This window comes from Galeopterus variegatus, unplaced genomic scaffold (assembly GCF_000696425.1).
Source record: "Galeopterus variegatus unplaced genomic scaffold, G_variegatus-3.0.2 Scaffold6638, whole genome shotgun sequence".
Lineage (NCBI taxonomy): Eukaryota > Metazoa > Chordata > Mammalia > Dermoptera > Cynocephalidae > Galeopterus > Galeopterus variegatus.
In genome coordinates, this window is record NW_007732749.1 from 87,091 (window position 1) to 105,081 (window position 17,991).

At 35.2% G+C, this 17,991-nt stretch overlaps 1 protein-coding gene across 1 annotated transcript in view; it reads right to left on the bottom strand.

Moving 5' to 3' along the window:
- LOC103606515 (RB1-inducible coiled-coil protein 1-like) overlaps positions 1 to 17,991 on the bottom strand; it is a 26,147-nt gene that overhangs the window by 4,979 nt on the left and 3,177 nt on the right. The window contains 5 exon segments of the mRNA XM_008591101.1: positions 5,528 to 5,567; positions 5,569 to 5,687; positions 10,334 to 10,748; positions 12,449 to 12,623; positions 12,626 to 12,655. Of these exon segments, the coding sequence (XP_008589323.1) occupies positions 5,528 to 5,567; positions 5,569 to 5,687; positions 10,334 to 10,748; positions 12,449 to 12,623; positions 12,626 to 12,655 (779 nt within the window).

The window sequence follows — 17,991 nt, forward strand, 5'->3', positions numbered from 1 at the left end:
GGGTTGCGATCCGTTGCCGGACACGGAAAAAGACAAAAAAGACAAAAAAAAAAAAAAAAATGTGACAAACATTGATAAAAGGGAAATTACTCCGCTCATTTTTTATTGGAAATGTTGATTGATTTTGCCTCTACGGAAGGCATTATAATGTTTTTAATTAATATATAAAATACATAAACACCTTATTCCAGCAATTCCATTATAGAAGTTTGTGCCTAAATAAATATTAGAACAGGCATGTAAAGATAGATTTACTGGGATATTCAAATAATATTTGTAATAAGGAAAAACTGAAACACCCTAAATGACTGATGGAGTTTGGATGTGTTGTCCCCTCCAAAACTCATGTGGAAATTTGGTCTCCAATGTGGCAGTGTTGGAAACTGATTGAGTCATGGGGGCGGATCCCTCATGAATGGATTAATGCTCTCCCTGGAGGAGGAGGGGTACTGAGTGAGTTCTCGCTCTATTAGTTCCCAGGAGGGCTCATTGCTTAAAAAGATCCTGGCACCTTCTCTCTCTCTTGCTTCCCCTCTCTTGCTTCCTCTCTCGTTATGTGATCTGCTTGTATCCGCCGGCTGCCTGCCACTTTCCGCCATGAGTAGAAGCAGCCTGAGGCCCATGCCAGATGCAGCTGTCCCAGAATTGTAAGCCAAATAAACCTCTTTTCCTTATAAATTACCCAGTCTCAGGTATTTCTGTTATAGCAACACAAAATGGACTAATACGGAAAATCGGTACCAAGGAGTGGGGTGTTGCTATACAGATACCTGAAAATGTGGATGCGTCTTTGGAACTGGGTAATGGGCAAAGGTTGGAGGAGTCTGGAGGACTTAGAAAAAGACAAAAAGATGAGAGAATGCTTGGAAGATTTTAGAGAATGGCTGTGACCAGAATGCTGATAGAAATGTGGACAGTAAAGACCATGCAGATGATGAGGTCTCAGATAGAAGTGAGGAACTTATTGGGAATTGGACAAAAGATCACCCTTGCTACACCATAGCAAGGAACCTGGCTGCATTGTGTCCATGCCCTTGGACTTTGTGGAAGATGGAATTTAACAGTTGTGAATCAGAGCATTTGTCCAAAGAAATTTCTAAGCAGCAATGCATTAAGGACACTGCATGGCTACTTCTAACAGTCTATTCTGAGTTATGGCAGCAAAGGCATGATGTAAAGCCAGAATTTAAAAGGGAAGCAGAGCATAAGGTTTTGGAATATTTGCAGCCCGTCCATGTGGTAGAGAAGCAGAGAGGAGGAGAAAAACACAAGGGTGAAGCAGATAAACTGGTTGCTAAAGACATTATCTTGGCGGTGAGGCAGCCAGATGCTAAGAACCAGGACAATGGAAAAAATGTCCTAAAGGCATTTGAGAAGTCAGGAAGGGTGTCCCACCCATCACAGGCCCTGAGGCCTAGAAGGACTGAGTTGTCCCAGAGGACAGACCTGGGGCACAGCTGCCCTTGGGAACCTGCTCCCTGCATCCCAGCTGCTCCAGCTAGAGCAGTCCCAAGTGCGGTTCGTGCAGCAGCCCTGGAGAATAGAGGCCTGAAACCTCAGTGGCATCCATGTTGTGTTGTCTGCAGGCCTGCAGGACGTGAAAGCAGTGGAGGACAGCCTCCACTCAGATTCCAGTGGATGTATGGCAAAGCCTGGGGGCCAAGGCAGAGATCTGCCGCAGGGGTGGAGCCACTGCTGAGGCCATCAACTAGAGCAATGCCGAGCAGGAAAGTGGGGTTGGAGCCCCCACAGGGAGCCCCCACCAGGGAAATGTCTAGTAGAGCCAAGGCAGCAGGACCACCATGGAGACCCCAGACTTATGGAGCTACCAGAGTGGAACACCGGCCTGGAAAAGTTGCAGGCACCAGCGCAGCCCACTGGCCTGCACCTGGCAGAGTTGTGGGAATGAGGCTGCCTGATGCTTTGGGGGCCCAGATGCCCAATTGTGCCCAGGATGCAGGACTTGGAGTCAAAGAACATTATTTTGTAGCTTTAAGACATAATGTCTCCCTTGCTGGGTTTCGGACTTGTTTGGGGCCTGTTTTTCCTTTCTTTTGGCCTATTCCTTCCTTTTGGAATGGGAATGTATACCCAATGCCTGTTCCACCATTGTATCTTGGCAGTAGATAAATTTGGTTTTGTTTTTCAGTTTCACAGCTGGAAGGCCTTTTGCTTTTGGCCTCAGAGGAGACTTTGGACTTTTAAGTTGGTGCTGGAACAAGCTAAGACTTTTGGGACTGTTGGGATAGAATGATTGTATTTTGTATGTGAGAGGAACATGAGTTTGGGGGTGCCAGGGGCGGAATGATGGAGTTTGGATGTGTTGTCCCTTCCAAAACTCATGTGGAAATTTGATCTACAATGTGGCAGTGTTGGAAACTGATTGAGTCATGGGAGCGTATCCCTCGTGAATGGATTAATACTCTCCCTGGGGGAGGGGGGGGTGAGTGAGTTCTCATTCTATTAGTTCCCGTGAGAGCTCGTTGCTTAAAAAGACCCTGGAACCTTCTCTCTCTCTCTTGCTTCCTCTGGCCATGTGATCTGCTTGTACCCGCTGGCTGCCTGCCACTTTCCGCCATGAGTAGAAGCAGTCTGAGGCCCATGCCAGATGCAGCTGTCCCAGAATCGTAAGCCAAATAAACCTCTTTCCTTTATAAATTACCCAGTCTCAGATATTCTGTTATAGCGACACAAAACAGACTAAAACAATGACCATCAAAAGAAGCATGGTTAAATAAATTTTTTGATTCATTCTATGGAAGGTTAAAAAAGAATGACACTGACGAAGCAGCAAAAGATCAGGAATGCAGAGTTCTGTCTCTAGTACTGGTAATCTATAAATATAATGGTAATATCGACCAAGCTCCTTGTGACCTTAGGTATGGGAAATCTGTGAAAGCAGTGAAGGAGCCAGGCACAGTTAAGAGGCCAAGATCCAGGAGAAGCAACCCAAAGAGGTAAGTTAGGTGACTAGAAATGCTTTGCTCTGGGGACTTCCTCTGATTCCTGAAGAAGAGACCAAAGCTAAGAATAAGTAGCCAGCAGTTGTGATTTGGCTGTGGAGCCAGCCATGGGAAAGGACACTAGCACACACTTTGCATTCTGATCCCTAAAAGCTATATCCTATGAATGAATAAGAGTAAACTGGGGGGAAGGGTGGGAGAGGGAGATGGGGAAAGATTGGACAAGAGGCATAAAGAATAATTATGATTTGTAAGAATATATAAGCTAGTAATATTGATTTGATCAACATATGTCAACATTGAACCCCCAAAACATGTATAGTTAATTTCAATTCAATAAAAATTAAAAAAAAAAAAAAAAGGGTATACCAAAAGTAGACTGGCCATCACAAGGACTGAAAGACTAACTGCCAATTATCTAAATCACTGAAACTGGATTAAAGTGATTTAAGATTGTAATTGCCCCCAATACATGAAACAAACAAATTCTCTGTAGAAGAAAATACTATCTTAGGCCTCATAATATTTCTTTGGTTTTTCTCATCAAAAGTAATCAGACACAAGAAAAAGCAAGGCCACATGAATCAAAACTGTAAGAAACAAAAGAAAATATAAACAGACCCACAGACACAGATAATGGAATTAACAGATATAAACTTTTAAATTACTATGTGCTTACTGCGATCAAAGAGATGATAAGCAAGAATGAATATTTTGGTAAAGAATCTGAGACTATATAAACAAAAGAACCAAATTGAAATTGCAGAACTGAAAAACAACAAAAATAAGAAAATAAATGGTTAACTACAGCCAGTTACCACTGAAAAGAAAATTAGTTAGAACTGTTAGATAGGTTAAAAGTAAATATCTAGTATGAAGCACAGAGAGACAAGGGGATGAAAAATACAGAAGACAAGTATAAATGGAAAGGATGTGGTGAAAACTAACACACGTGTAAATGGAATCACTGAAGGACAAGGGAAAGCAAGTGATGGCAAAAACCAAGATTTGAAGAGAAACTGACAATTTTCCTAAATGATATGTCATTAAGCCACAGATTCAAGAAGCACTACAAGCCCAATGCAGGATATATATAAAGCCACACCTTGTCATCATAGTAAAACTGCTAACAAACAAACCAAAGGCAAAGAAAATGCTAACAGTAAATAGCCAACAACCCAGAATTCTATGCCAAGCGAAAATATCCTCCAGAAATCAAAATGGCTTTAAAAGATTTTCAAATGACAAAACTGAATTTGTCACTAAAAGGAAATAATAAAAGACATTCTAATTTATATCAGCCTTGACCACATCAAGATGCATATTTTACTAAAAAAAAAAAAAATAAAAGGAAAAAACTTATCTGGGGGATATGATTATTCATATGTTCTAACAAAACAGCACATTTAGAAGGGAAATACTACTGGCAGTTAAACCAGAAGACCATGTGCTAGAATCCAATTATGAAATTCAACTGTTTGACTACAGGCTGTTTTGCCACTGTACTTGTCAAAATGGAGGACAAGCAGTCATGAATTAAAGAAAAGCACTGGTTTGGGGGGAAATGTATAGGCTTACCACTCTCTGCCATTCCATCGCCTTCTCATGGTTATAAATCTACTTTCATAACAGAGTTCTTGGAACATTATTAAATTAGAATTTTTACTTAAGCATTTGCAAATTCTTCAAGATTTTGTATTTTCCTTCATCCTTTAAAATTTTCATTTCTTTTCCTTTTTTCTTTTTTGAGGGGGGGAGTGGGAGGTACTCATACGTTTAGTACTATGCCTGCTTTTATCATGTTTTTAACGTATTAAAAAAAAACGTTGATTTCTTTCCCTAGCTGCAAGTAGCATGTTCATGGTTTACCTTTCAGTTTTCACCTAACATGGCCTGAGCTCATTTTATTTTATCAAACCTGACCATTAAGAACATGCCTTTTGCAACATAGATGGACTTGGAGGTCATTATGTTAAGTGAAGTAAGCCAGGCACAAAAAGACAAATACCACACGACCTCACTCATATGTGGGATCTAAGAAAGAAAAAAAATGTTGATATTATAGAGGCACAGGCAGAGAACAGGACAGTGGTTACCAGAGACTGGAGAGGGAAAGGTGGAGGAAGGGAAAACAAGGAGAGGCTGGCCAACAGGTACAAAATTACAATTAGATAGGAGGAATAATTTCTAATGTTCTTGTACACAGTAGGGTCACTATGGTTAAGAGTTAAGTTTTGTATATTACATAATAGCTAGAGAAGAGGCTTTTGAATGTTTTCACCACAAAGAAATGATAAACACATGAGGTAACTACCTTAACCCCTTCATTACATAACATTTATGTATCAAAACATCAGACTGTATTCCATAAGTATGTAAACATGTAAGTTAAAATTTTTTTTTTTAAAAGCTTTCTTCTTTATTACATGGAAACTGTAATATTGCATTAACAATATTCAAGGATGAAGTGAAAACACAGTGCATACTAAATTGATATTGCTCACAAAATACTTGTATTGACAAACCACAAATTCCTCTTCCTGAGAGATGTCTGAAATAGGCACCTGAATGAGCTCTTTCTGTTCATTCCCCAGCCGGCTACAGCTGGTCCAGGGTGTACAGCTGATCTTCGAGCCCTTTAATGGCTTTCATATTCTGATTACCAAGTTTGGCAATAGTTTGACAGCATTCTGCTATAAATGGTCGAATAATCCATAAGTCAAGCTAAATGACAAGGAAACATTTATAGATAAAATATTCAACAAATAGTTTAATATATATATTTCACACTATTTTGGTACACAGCTTCAGAGAAAATAAGTGATACAGAAAGATATAGAAAAGCAAAAGCATGGGAAATCTAAGAGCAAGAACAGGATAAATACCATCCTAAACAATTAATCCCAAATACACTAGAATATATAATTGGGAACATAGTTCCAGGAATCACACATTTCAGTCACACAATTTAATCAACTCTCAACATCCCTCAGAAAGTGTTACTTGCAAGTTCTTATGAAGTACAGCAGACTTAATGACTAAAACTCATTCCTTGGTCATTAATTATCTTACCTATCCAACTTCTCTCTAAAACATATCAACTTCTTCGGTCAAACTTACCTCTCTCCTGTAGACAGAAGATAAAACTCCTTTATTCTCAGTCTCAATCTCCTCAAGGAATTTGATTAATTAACTGTGCTTTATTATTCTTCAATCTCTCCTGTTCCCTGGTTTTAATTCTATAAATTTGTTGGATTTCATGAAACCTAGAGAATTTTTCAACACTGCTTCGTTTCCTTGAAATAGTATTTTATACTGGCTGCCTTTTTCTCTTCATTTTCTATAGCAACTGGTTGGACAAAGATCACCAATGACCTCAACTCTACTTGAGGCTCTTGTACATGTAGCATAGCAGACAACCCTTTCCAAACTCCACAGACTTTGAGACATTCCCTCTGCTGGTTCCTCCACAGCATCCTTCTCTGGCTCCTTTTCCTCTATCTCTGACTTTGTCCTTAGCCCATTTTTACTCTCCTCTAAATGATTTCAGCATTAAGCATAACTTCTATGGAGGTAACTCCCAAACCTTTTTCAATCTCTGATCTGTCTCATAAATTCTCAGACTGTGTTTCTGATTGTTTACTAATATCTACGTGTAGATATCAACCATGCTGCCTTTTACTACTGACTTCTTATGGCTGTCTCCTGATAAAAGCCCCAAATGGCTTCCTTCTGTCCACAAATAACATCCAATAAATGTAGAATAAAAGCTTCAGTGATTTGTTACCAGCAAATCTTTCCAGGCCTACCACATTTTCAAGCTGAATCAGCTGTTACTTTAAGACGAACCCTGTGTTTTTCTACCTCTGATCTTTGTTCACATTGCATATACTGCCTAGCTGTGTAAGCCCATGTCTTCTCTGATCTCTATAGTCAAAAGGACTGTGACTTATTTTATATATGGTGTCTTATACACAGAGCACACAAAAGCAGTTAAAACTGAACTATGCCATTGTTATTATCAAGAATTCAGTGTGATTCATAAGAGGCTGCATTTCTAACACCACCAAAAAAAGTTAACAGAGCCATACTATTATTTATGTATATATAGGCAGCACTTGCTTTGCATAATATTGCCTTAACTGAAATTTGTGAATATGCACAGTTTTTCTCACTTTTCTCAATTTTGTGGTAACAGACTCCAATGTGCACACATTTCCATTCCACAGTACTATGCAAAACAGAATCTGCTTATAAATTATTATAGTGATAAAGGCCTGAAAAAGATGACTAAAATTAGTTCAAATTTTCAAATTGAGCAAAATTACAACTATACATAAACTTAATAGAGGAATGATTTAAACAAGATGAAACAAAAACAAGGCTCCTGATGATGTTTCTGTATGTCATTGAAAGTATAATACAACTGCACTGACAAACATGAAAAAGTATTTTAATGATTCACCGAATAAAGTTTACATAACATGGCTTCCTAATAATCTTGTTGTATTTAGTATTTTATTCCATTTGCCCACTAGCAATAAAATTTAAAATTTCTGAATAAAGTCATTGAGGAAATGTTTTAGATAATATATATATAAACCACAGAATCATATTGATCATATTAATAATTATTTAGCAAATTTTCAGTGCTTAACACTTAGTGCTACAGTAATTTTTAACCTTGGGCTTTCTTTGACATCTATAAAGCTAATGTGATTGTTGCCTTAGAGAAGAAACTATAAAAATAAGTTTCATAATATTCCATAAGATCACAAGTTGACTGAAAGAAATACTAAGATTCAATAAATTATGCTGGCATTAATCCAGACAGCTTATAAGTGAGCTAAGTGCACACACTTCTAATTATTAATCAGTTCTAATTATTAATCTAATTATTAATCAGAAACACAAATCAGTTTGCCTTTTGTAGTAAAATCTGAAATAGAACATCCAAGAGTCATCATAGCAAGAATTTACTGAAATCTAAAAAAACTACATGTCTACAAAAATGCAACAACAATTCTAAGATTTTCCTGATAGATTAAATTGGGGTGGGGGGAGAGTAAATTATTCACAAAACTAGCACCTGTCAACCCCCACAAATATAAAACTGGGAATTCAACCTGTGAAGTGACATTATGTATGACAGAGGTTAATACTTAAATGGCAGTGCCAAGAATTGAGGGCCTGTGATTCTAAATCCTAAATTCCAAAATACATGTCTTGACTAACTTGCTGAAAAAGATATTTGAATTTGACAATTGGAAATACTTGTGACAAATACTGTTGCAATTGGGATTAGCCTGTAAAAATGATGGCTTTAAACAGAATTTGCTCTTATAAAACATCAAACCGTAGCACATATTTGATTAATTCATTGGCAAACAGCACTACTGCTATCAGGTATCAAGTAGGTTAGTTGTTTTAAATAACTATTTAATAAATGTGAGATAAAAAGAAACCATCTCTAATCAGAGAGAAATCCCTTACTCAGTTCCATCAATTTTTAAAAATGCCACTGCTGGTATCAAGAATAAATACTTGTACATGGAACTACTGAAAGGAAAAAAATATTAATGTATTAAAAACATCGTGGCAAAGTGCCATTTCTTACATGATACATCCCATTTACATAACATCACATATTGTGTAAAATGTAAGCAAAAATATAAAAACAAACTTACCCAAAAATGAGTTTTCACTTCTTTACAGCAAACAATACCTTTTAGTCTAATGAGCATGTGCAATTGAGTGAAGCATTATAGGCAGTATTTTAAGTCATGTTAACTAATTTTATAACAAACCAGTATAAACAAATGAAAGTTTATATTGTACTTTTGTAATTTAATTGCCATATAAAATATCACAAAGACTTCAGATGTTGTTGCTATGTGTTATGAAAGTAACCTTTAACCTCTGAGAAGTCAATATTATGATCTCCTAGTAAAAAACAGTATAGCTAACTTCTGTTTTCAACAGGTATAAATACTTGCAAATTTTCATTATTAAGCCAGAAGGGGATCATTGTTTCTTCTTGACAAATAAAGTGAAGAAAACCTACGACTCTGCTAGATTTCAGGTTCTCCTCAGAGTCTGCAACCATACTCTGACTTCTGGCACAGTTTTAATTATAAAAAAGTGACACCTCAATTATCCTGTCCACAATCAAGTGGGTGATTATCTACAATCATAAAAGAAATTTTTAGGCTACCAAATGTCAATAGTTTAAGCAGGAACACTAGCTTTCATTCATTTTTGTCAGTAACCTTTGCATAATATAGTACATACTTTGCTTCCCTGGCAAACATATCTTAATTGGCTCAAATATCTACACTATAGGATGTCAAGGAAATGGATACTGAAAGAACTAAGAAACCTACATTTCTTAAATTTTTCTATTTTTCTATGTCCTATAATTTAAACAAGAAAAGTATGCGCTGTTCTCTGGGCATCCCAGACAATGTGCTGTCTTTCTCTAAGTAGTGAATCAAAGATCAAATCTCTTTTCCAATTGAGTGCCCCTGGAGAAAAGTTTAATAACTATACTGACCATTATCTTTTGACAACAGCAAACTTCAAGACTTATTTAATTTTTCTGCATCACTGAAACATGTGCCCTATCAACTTCATTTCTGGCCTCAAAGATTTTGTATCAGCTTGTGGATCAGATATGGAGAGGTATTTATTTTCAGATTTAAAAGTTTTTGCAAGTTTATCCAAAACATAAGCTCTAAAACATAATATCTAAAACATAAACACAATCATAAAATACAAAGAACATCTAAGTTTTCTATTTTAAAGACCTCCAGCAGATACAGTATTTAAAATCTCTTCTTTAAAAAGTCAGAAAGAGGGGGCTGGCCAGTTAGCCTACTTGGGAGAGTGCGGTGCTGGTAACACCAACATCAAGGGTTCAGATCCTCTTACTGGCCAGCTGCCAAAAAAAAAAAAAAGTCAGAAAAAGGTTTCCTCTAGGGAGATGGTGATTGTAAAGAGGCACAAGAGGACTCTCTGGGTGATGGAAATATTTAATAACTTCTTTTGGGTGGTGGCTACTCCCTTATTGTATATAAGTCATTTTCATACCACTAGAAATTTTACCTACATAATCTCTAATAATCTTCATAAATTGACAGTCAATTAATAAATAAGGTTACAAATTAAATAATTTGATTCAACCTAGGTTATAAAGCTTCACTCCAAGCCTTCTTATTTTCACTATAAAATAATACTCATTCACTCCAAGGCTTCTTATTTTTACCATAACATAATATTTGTTCTCCTATTATATAAGATATTTACTGTAAATAAGTAATATAATTTAAAGTAGCCAAAGTCATAAGAAATATCAAATTAACGTTACTTACCCTGCTCATAGAATCAAAGCACTTTCTAACCAAAGATTCCGTATCATTAGGTCTATCTTGAACATTTATCCACTCTAACAAAGAAACATTGAAAAAGGGCAGATCACTGTCTTTAGTGTCTGCTGAAGTATCGTCCTGCTGGACAGTACTCTGACAAGACTCCCTACTTTCTTTGCTTCTTTCAGCATCTGGGGCTACATGTTCCACTGACATGTGAAATGAAGTTAACAAGGATTTGTTAGTTGTTGTAGGCCTCTCAGGAGAGAGCACCAGTTCAGCGGGTCTTTTCATTTCAGCCTTCTCTGCTTCATGTTCAAGTAAAGAATCCAGTCTTCCCAAACACTCCCTGTAATTGGGTGTGGTTAGACACTCCAACAGTGGAGGCTTGGCCATTACTGAAACCGCAGTTCCTAAACTTGAAATACAAAAGAGCTGTCAGTAAAACAGCAAGTCTGTGGGGATTAGCATGTTTGAATTAAATCAGATTTTGTTATTACACACACAAAAGGATCTAGTTTAGTGAAGAGAGATATAACACATCAAAGCATCACCCTAAAGTAAAGCTAAATAAATAAAGTTTCAAAATAGGAAATAAAACAAAAAAAGGAAAAAATATAAAGCTAACTAGATTATACTAGACAAGTGAACACCTGGCTTCTATCAAACCTTAAGGTATTACAAATTCGAATCTACAAAGAAGATTCATCATAGTAGTCCCTTGGCATACAGTCATGTGCTACATAACCACGTTTTGGTCAACAACAGACAGTATATATGATGGTCACTATAACAGCCATTATAATGGCAATACCATGCAGCCTAGGTGTGTAGCAAGCCATACCACCTAGACTTGTGTAAGTAAACTGTATGATGTTCACAAAATGACAAAATCACCTGATGATGCATTTCTCAGAATGTATCACTGTTGTTAAGCAACACATGATACAACCTTTTGTTTTTAAGTCAATCAAATATATTTGATATAATGAAGCACAGTTTAAAATGAACACTCCTAATAAAGATTAGGTTAACGCTTCCATTCATCACATCCTGAAAAGAGACAGATGCATGTTGTAAAAGGCATGGAGAAAATATGAAATCTTGATGATCTGACTTCCATAAAACCCTATGTAGCAGCTTTGACACAGGCTCCTCCATTAAACTGACATAGCTAATACAACTTCCCAAAAAATAATTACTTGAAAAGGTTATTATATAAACTTTAAAAAGATCTTTCTAGTCTTAATTATTATCTTTCCTGCCAAGATTTCTTTCACTGTCAACTTCAGGCCAAAATCTATCTAAATATTCATACCACAAAATAGAGAAACATGAATTAAAGAGGTTACCTAAAGAAAGAAAAGAAGAACAAAAAATGAAGCGGCAGGCAGAAAAAATTGAAAGAACGAAAGAACAAACAAAGGAAAGGAAGGTAGGAAGGAAAGGAAAGATGCTACTTGCCTCTAATTCAAGATCAAGTTAATAAAAAAACAAGACAACACAACAAAAACCAAAAAAACTGAACGCAAAATATCGAAAGTGTGGCATACACACACATGCACAATAAAGAGCTATATTCAGAACCAGTGTGTAATTAGATGTGTTTCTATGCAAAGAATTAAAAAGCCACCTAAATTAGAGCTAGAACATAATGGCTTTTTTTCCCCATCTTATCAAACCTGTATCAGGATGGCAATATTTTAAAAGAAACTTAAAGTTTTCCTTGGTGGTCCAATGTTTGCTAACTTTTCCATTTCAATTAGGTGTGTTATTTTTACATTTTGCATTTTCCTTATTGGTCAAAAAATAGGCAAAGATTCTCGGTTTTGTAAATGATTTCAAGAGTATTTTGAGCTTTTTTCATAATAAAACAACTCAAGAATAAGAAATGTGGGAGACAAAATACATGGTAAATAAAATTGACGATAATTTTCAAATTATAAAGTTATAAAAACTACAATCTATAAAGCACTATCATAAAAGGCTCAAAAATAAACCTCCGTAATAATAAATATATGGCCTATGAGAAACAAACTTACAGTAACTCAAACTACTGATAAATTTCAAAGCCATGTTAAACAAACATCTTATTATCCACTTTAATGGCAAACATACTGAGTAAGTTTTAACTTGATGTCTTCTATGGATTGCAGATAATTTGAATAAATACTTTCAAACTTGAAAAGTAGCTTTTGGTATGAATTTGAACAGTCCTCCAGGTTGGCCATGATTGCAGCCCAGCCTTGGTGTTGAAGATGTTCATCATGGACAAGACCTTCACAAAAAGAAGTTTCTTGGTAACTTCATACATTTCGTATATGGAAAAAGGGGAAAAAAGACTTTAAAAGGGGGCAATGGTTTGTGTGCACGTGTTTGCATATGTGTACATACATGTATGCATGATACATTCTAAGCACATTTTTTGAAGTATTTTTAATAGACTGTGCTAGCTTATCTTACTGTGCATACTTATAAAACCTAAAAATAACACAGGATATGAATACTAAGGTGTTTCTGAGCAGGTATCCTAAGAGGAAAGTCAACAGAAGAATTCGTTACCTCCGGAAAATAGAACAGTGGGGTTTCCTATGATTTGACTAATGACTAACATGTCCCATCTCAAATACCACTGTCCTCTAAAGAGTTATCTCAAGACTGACATCCCTATTAAAAACAATTTTTGCGGAAGGCAAACACTAAAGACTAAAATACATATCTACTTACAGATTAATTTAACACAATTTGTGACCTAATAAAATTCTTGAAAATATTTTATGTAAGCAGCAAAAATACCTTTAGAATGAACATTTGAAATTCAGTTGCAAAGAACAAATATAAAAATACTTATCTAGTATAAACCACTAGAACGCAATGTAGGAGATACATGAATAAAATAAGTCCTTTGGCATAAACAATTTTAGTCTGCTAGTAAATAAAAGAGACCATTCTAACTTTGTTACCTGCTTTAAGACAGACATAAAAGTTAAAAGACAGAAAAAAAGCCAAGGCTTTCTGAGGGTGAGAGCATTTAAGTACTGAAGTTTGAAGAGAATATGGACAAATAAGAATGGGAAAAGAAGCATTTCAAAAGGTTGGAGGGCTGGCCGGTTAACTCAGTTGGTTAGAGCACAGCCTTATAACACTAAGGTCATGGGTTTGGATCCCCATACCAGCCAGGCTTCACCCCCCATTGCCCCCCAAAATCAAAAGGTTGGAGCAGAATAAAATGGCAAAGGCAAGAAAATGTCAAATACTATTGGTTAAGAACAAATAGTTTGAAGGAAAAAGTGAGAGGAGAGAGGGCCAAATAACAAAAGACCCAGAAAATACTAAGGTAATACTGTAAGTAAGGAGTTGGACTTCACTCAAAAACAAAGACCTCCTGAAGAACACTTTAACATGGAAGAACAGGATCAAATATATGCTTTAAGAAGACTGATGATCTGGGAAAAGTTTATAAGGTGGAAGGGAACTAGGTATCTGAAAGAATGGATGTAAAATGATTATTTTTATGTTGTCACAAGCTAGTTGTAAAAAAGACTACTATAAATGCAGAAGTTATCTAGTTATCAAAATAAATAGGAACTAAGATAATCTCTGTGGGCTAAGGGATGTCAGTAAGGTGCTTGTGTCATATCATTAAAGACTACTCTGTTACACCGACTCTAAAATAGAGGGGAAAAAATACAAAACTATAAGCCACAAGAAAAGATGTTTGCATATTTTTAAAGACATACTCAGGTGACACCCTTGAAAGGGCCAGTAAAAAAAAAATGTGGGGTACGTTAAAGCAAGAATTACTTGTAGTACTTACAAAAAATATAGGGAGAAAATTCTTAAACACACAAAAGATAGAGAACATTAGAAATTAAAATATGATTCTAAATAAACACTTTAATTTCTGGAATTGTTAAAAACTATAAACATAGAATGGTTTAAAATATACATATTGGATGTGTGTGGGTATATATAAACAGATAAATATGAGGGTACTTCAAAAAGTTCGTGGAAATATTCATATTACCTTTCAATTCTATTTTTCCAGGAACTTTCTGAAGTATCCTCATGTACCAGAAATAGAGGCATAATATCCATAAGGCACAGAGATACCTATAATTTATGAAAACGCAACCCAATAGGAAACTAGACAAAGTACGTGAACAGGAGAATACCATAGATGCACAAAGAATAAATGGAAAACGTTCAACTTCAGTAATAACCCAAGAACTGAAAAACAAATTAATAAGGTCCCATTACTCTCACCTATCACAATGACAAAATTGAAGACAGAAAAATGTAGTCTTCAGGGTGGGGAAATATAGATACTTTCAAATTGGCTTAAGTGCAATTTGGAAACAATTATACAAACAAAATATATAATTTGACATAGCAATTGTGCTTCTAGGTATTTATCCTATGGAAATACTGTCACAGACAAACATAAACATAAATATTTAAGTATGTTGACTGCAGCACTGTTTAATAACAAAATAAAAAGATGATAACAGTTGGAGGACAACCTAAATAGTTATCCAGAGAGGGTTGTTTAATTTATATTTCCAAAATGGAGTACCTTGCAACAATGAAAAAGGAATAATATACAGTATGCTTACATTTATTTGGGGGGCTGAGGTGGGTTAGAAAATGTGAAACAGCAGGGACATGAGATAGAAACATCCCATGTGTATGCGTGTTTGTGTATATAAAAGTCTGGGAAAATGCATAACAAATATATGATCATTATTGGGATAAGGCGGGGGATGAAATGAAAAACAAAATCAACTTTTTCTATCTATATTTTGCTGAAGCGGTATAAACATACAAACAAAAACTATTATCACCCTCTGCTTTAAAAGACAGTATTGCTAATGAGCAAACTGAGCCCAAAAGAAGTATCTTTAGAGGTGAAAATATTAATGTTTGCTTTGTGGCAGCACAGTGACACGAAGAAAAAAGAGCACTGGCTTTGGGGAAAAGAGGTCCTTCGTTCTCACTGGCTATTTCACCTTGAAGAAATTACTTAACCTCACCCGTTCTTATTCTCTTATGTGTATAAGGAAAGGATGGTAGTTCCAGTTTTGAGATGATGAAGACATCTCTGCCTGCTCCTCCTTCCTGAAACCAACCAAATACAACAAGGAAAGCAAGAAACAAAGACTCCATATCTCAGTGAAAAGAGGAAATAACGATATTGCCCCTACCTCATACACATACAATATATGCAGTAAACCTGTGAATACAAAAATTGGATCATGTTGGATCAAATAGAGAGAGAGGGTACCTACTATTGCAGATCTTTAGGAAAACGGGGAGAAATGAATCCTCCTGGTGAAACTTGGGTGGGCTACCTGAACCTCTCTGGGTCTTATCTGAAACCCAAGAATAGCAGGAGAAGAAAACATAAAACCTAGCACTGATATGACACATTATATTCCAACAGGATTTACAACTGGAAAGAATGGTTTAATATGTTTTGTTAAATAGATCCCCATGTTTAAAAAGTCAGATATTTCCGATGTTAAAAATACAAAAAACTTCTTTAACAAAATTAAGAATAGATACATGCCAAGATTCAGGACCAGGACATGAACATTTTTAATTACATAAGAGAAAAAAAGAAGTAACAATGAGAAAGTGGTTGTTTGCAAAATAAATGCATAAAGGTCAATAATAGCCTTCCTATATATAAATAGAAATATAATGAAAGAAAAGATGCCACTTACAAATGGCAACTTTGATAAAAATAATTCAGTTTCTCCTATGTGAATCTATACAATTATTGAGAACAATATTTCCAAAATTTAAACCTGATATTAAAATTTACATGGAAAAATAAATCAGTACACAAAAACTAAGATATGCTAAATGTCATGAGGAAGGGAAGAGAAACATTTTTAATCACAACAAATTAGCAATAAAGTTTGCTACTAAAATGGAGAAATAAATCTATCAAGATATAGAACCACGTACACATTGGAATTTACTAGAGAATAAAGATAGTATTTTGAATGGCGAAAAAATATATTATTTAATAAGTGGTATCAATATAACTAGGTGGTGAGTTGAAAAAAATAATAGAAATATCACTCACACATTATACAAAAATTTGAAAGGAACGAATTATGAAAATAAATATATACAAGAAGTAGTGAAAAAAGTATGATCTTAATCTTGAAGCAAGGAACTCTTTTCTAAGCTTGTCACAAAATGTAGAAATGAAAAATACTTGATAAATTTAAAGATATATAAATTCCCATTTGAGAAATAATACATAGGCAAAATACAAATAAAAAATTGGGAAAAGATGTGCAAGAAACTTGATGAATAAAGGGCAATTTTCTTTCACATATAAGTTTTCTACAAAGCAGTCAGGAAAAATACAAAACACTTTACAAAAGAGAGAGAGAAAGGGCAGGCACAGACATATTAACAACAATAAGAAATACAATTGGGATTTTACAATAAGACACTGATCTACAGTTTGCACTGCCTTATGATAATGGAGAGGAAGAGAAATGCTGACGGAGGTTGGTAGAGTATCTGTAGAGGGCATTTCAGCAATAACTATCAAAATTAAAATTAATCTATCATTTGGCACAGTGTTTCCTCTTACAGGAATTCATGTTATCTATGTTTAAACAAATAAGGAATACCAAAAGTTTCTTTATTTCAACACTATAAAATGAAATGGAAACAACCTCAATGTCTATCAATAAATTTATATCCATACAATAAAACTTATGTAGCCGTTATTAAAAAAATTTTTTTCTTTTACGTAAGAATTTGAAAACATCAAGATACAGTATTAAATTTTATAAAGTTATACTCAAAGTGAATTTTCTATTTTTATAATCATATATAAGAAACCAATTACAGGTAACATATAGATCTAAATATGAAATATTAAAAAGAAAAGGGGGCTCTGGAAGATAACACACCTGATATACTTCAGGGCCTCTGCATTGGCTGTTCCCTTCATGACTTTAGGATAAGCAAAAAAGAAATCTTAAATAAGACCCAAGAGCAAGACTACTGAGAAATTTGATATTAAAATAAGGAATTTCTATTCATCCCAAGACACCATTAGTCAAGTGAAAAGGCAAGCCACAGAATAACATAAGATATTTTCAACATATATTAACCAACAAAGAGCATATATGAAGATTATATAAAAGGGGCTATAAAGCAATTAGAAAAGGACTGACAACCCAATAGAGAACAGTCAGAAAACCTGAAGAGTCATTTCACAAAAAAGGATATCCAAATGGCTCATAAATGTATGGAAATATGCTCAAGCTCATTAACTACCAAAGTAAGCAAATTAAACCACCATGGCTTACCACTATGCACCCACCAGAATAACTAAAATTAAAAGCACCAAGAAAACCAAGTATCAGTGACTTTGTTGAGCAAGTGAAACAGCCACATACTGTTGCTGGAAGTATGAATAGATATAACCACTTTCAAAACATTAGTGGTAGGTAAAGTTGAAGAGAGGCATAGCCTAGTTATGGACGCCACAGAAATGCAAATAAAAGTAAACCAATGTACAAGAATATTCACAGCAGCCTTAGTCAGAAGTAATTATCTGCATGTTATCATCTAGAAGAAAGTTGACCAAATCGTGTTTAAGCTTTTCCACTCTAAAATCCTGCAAT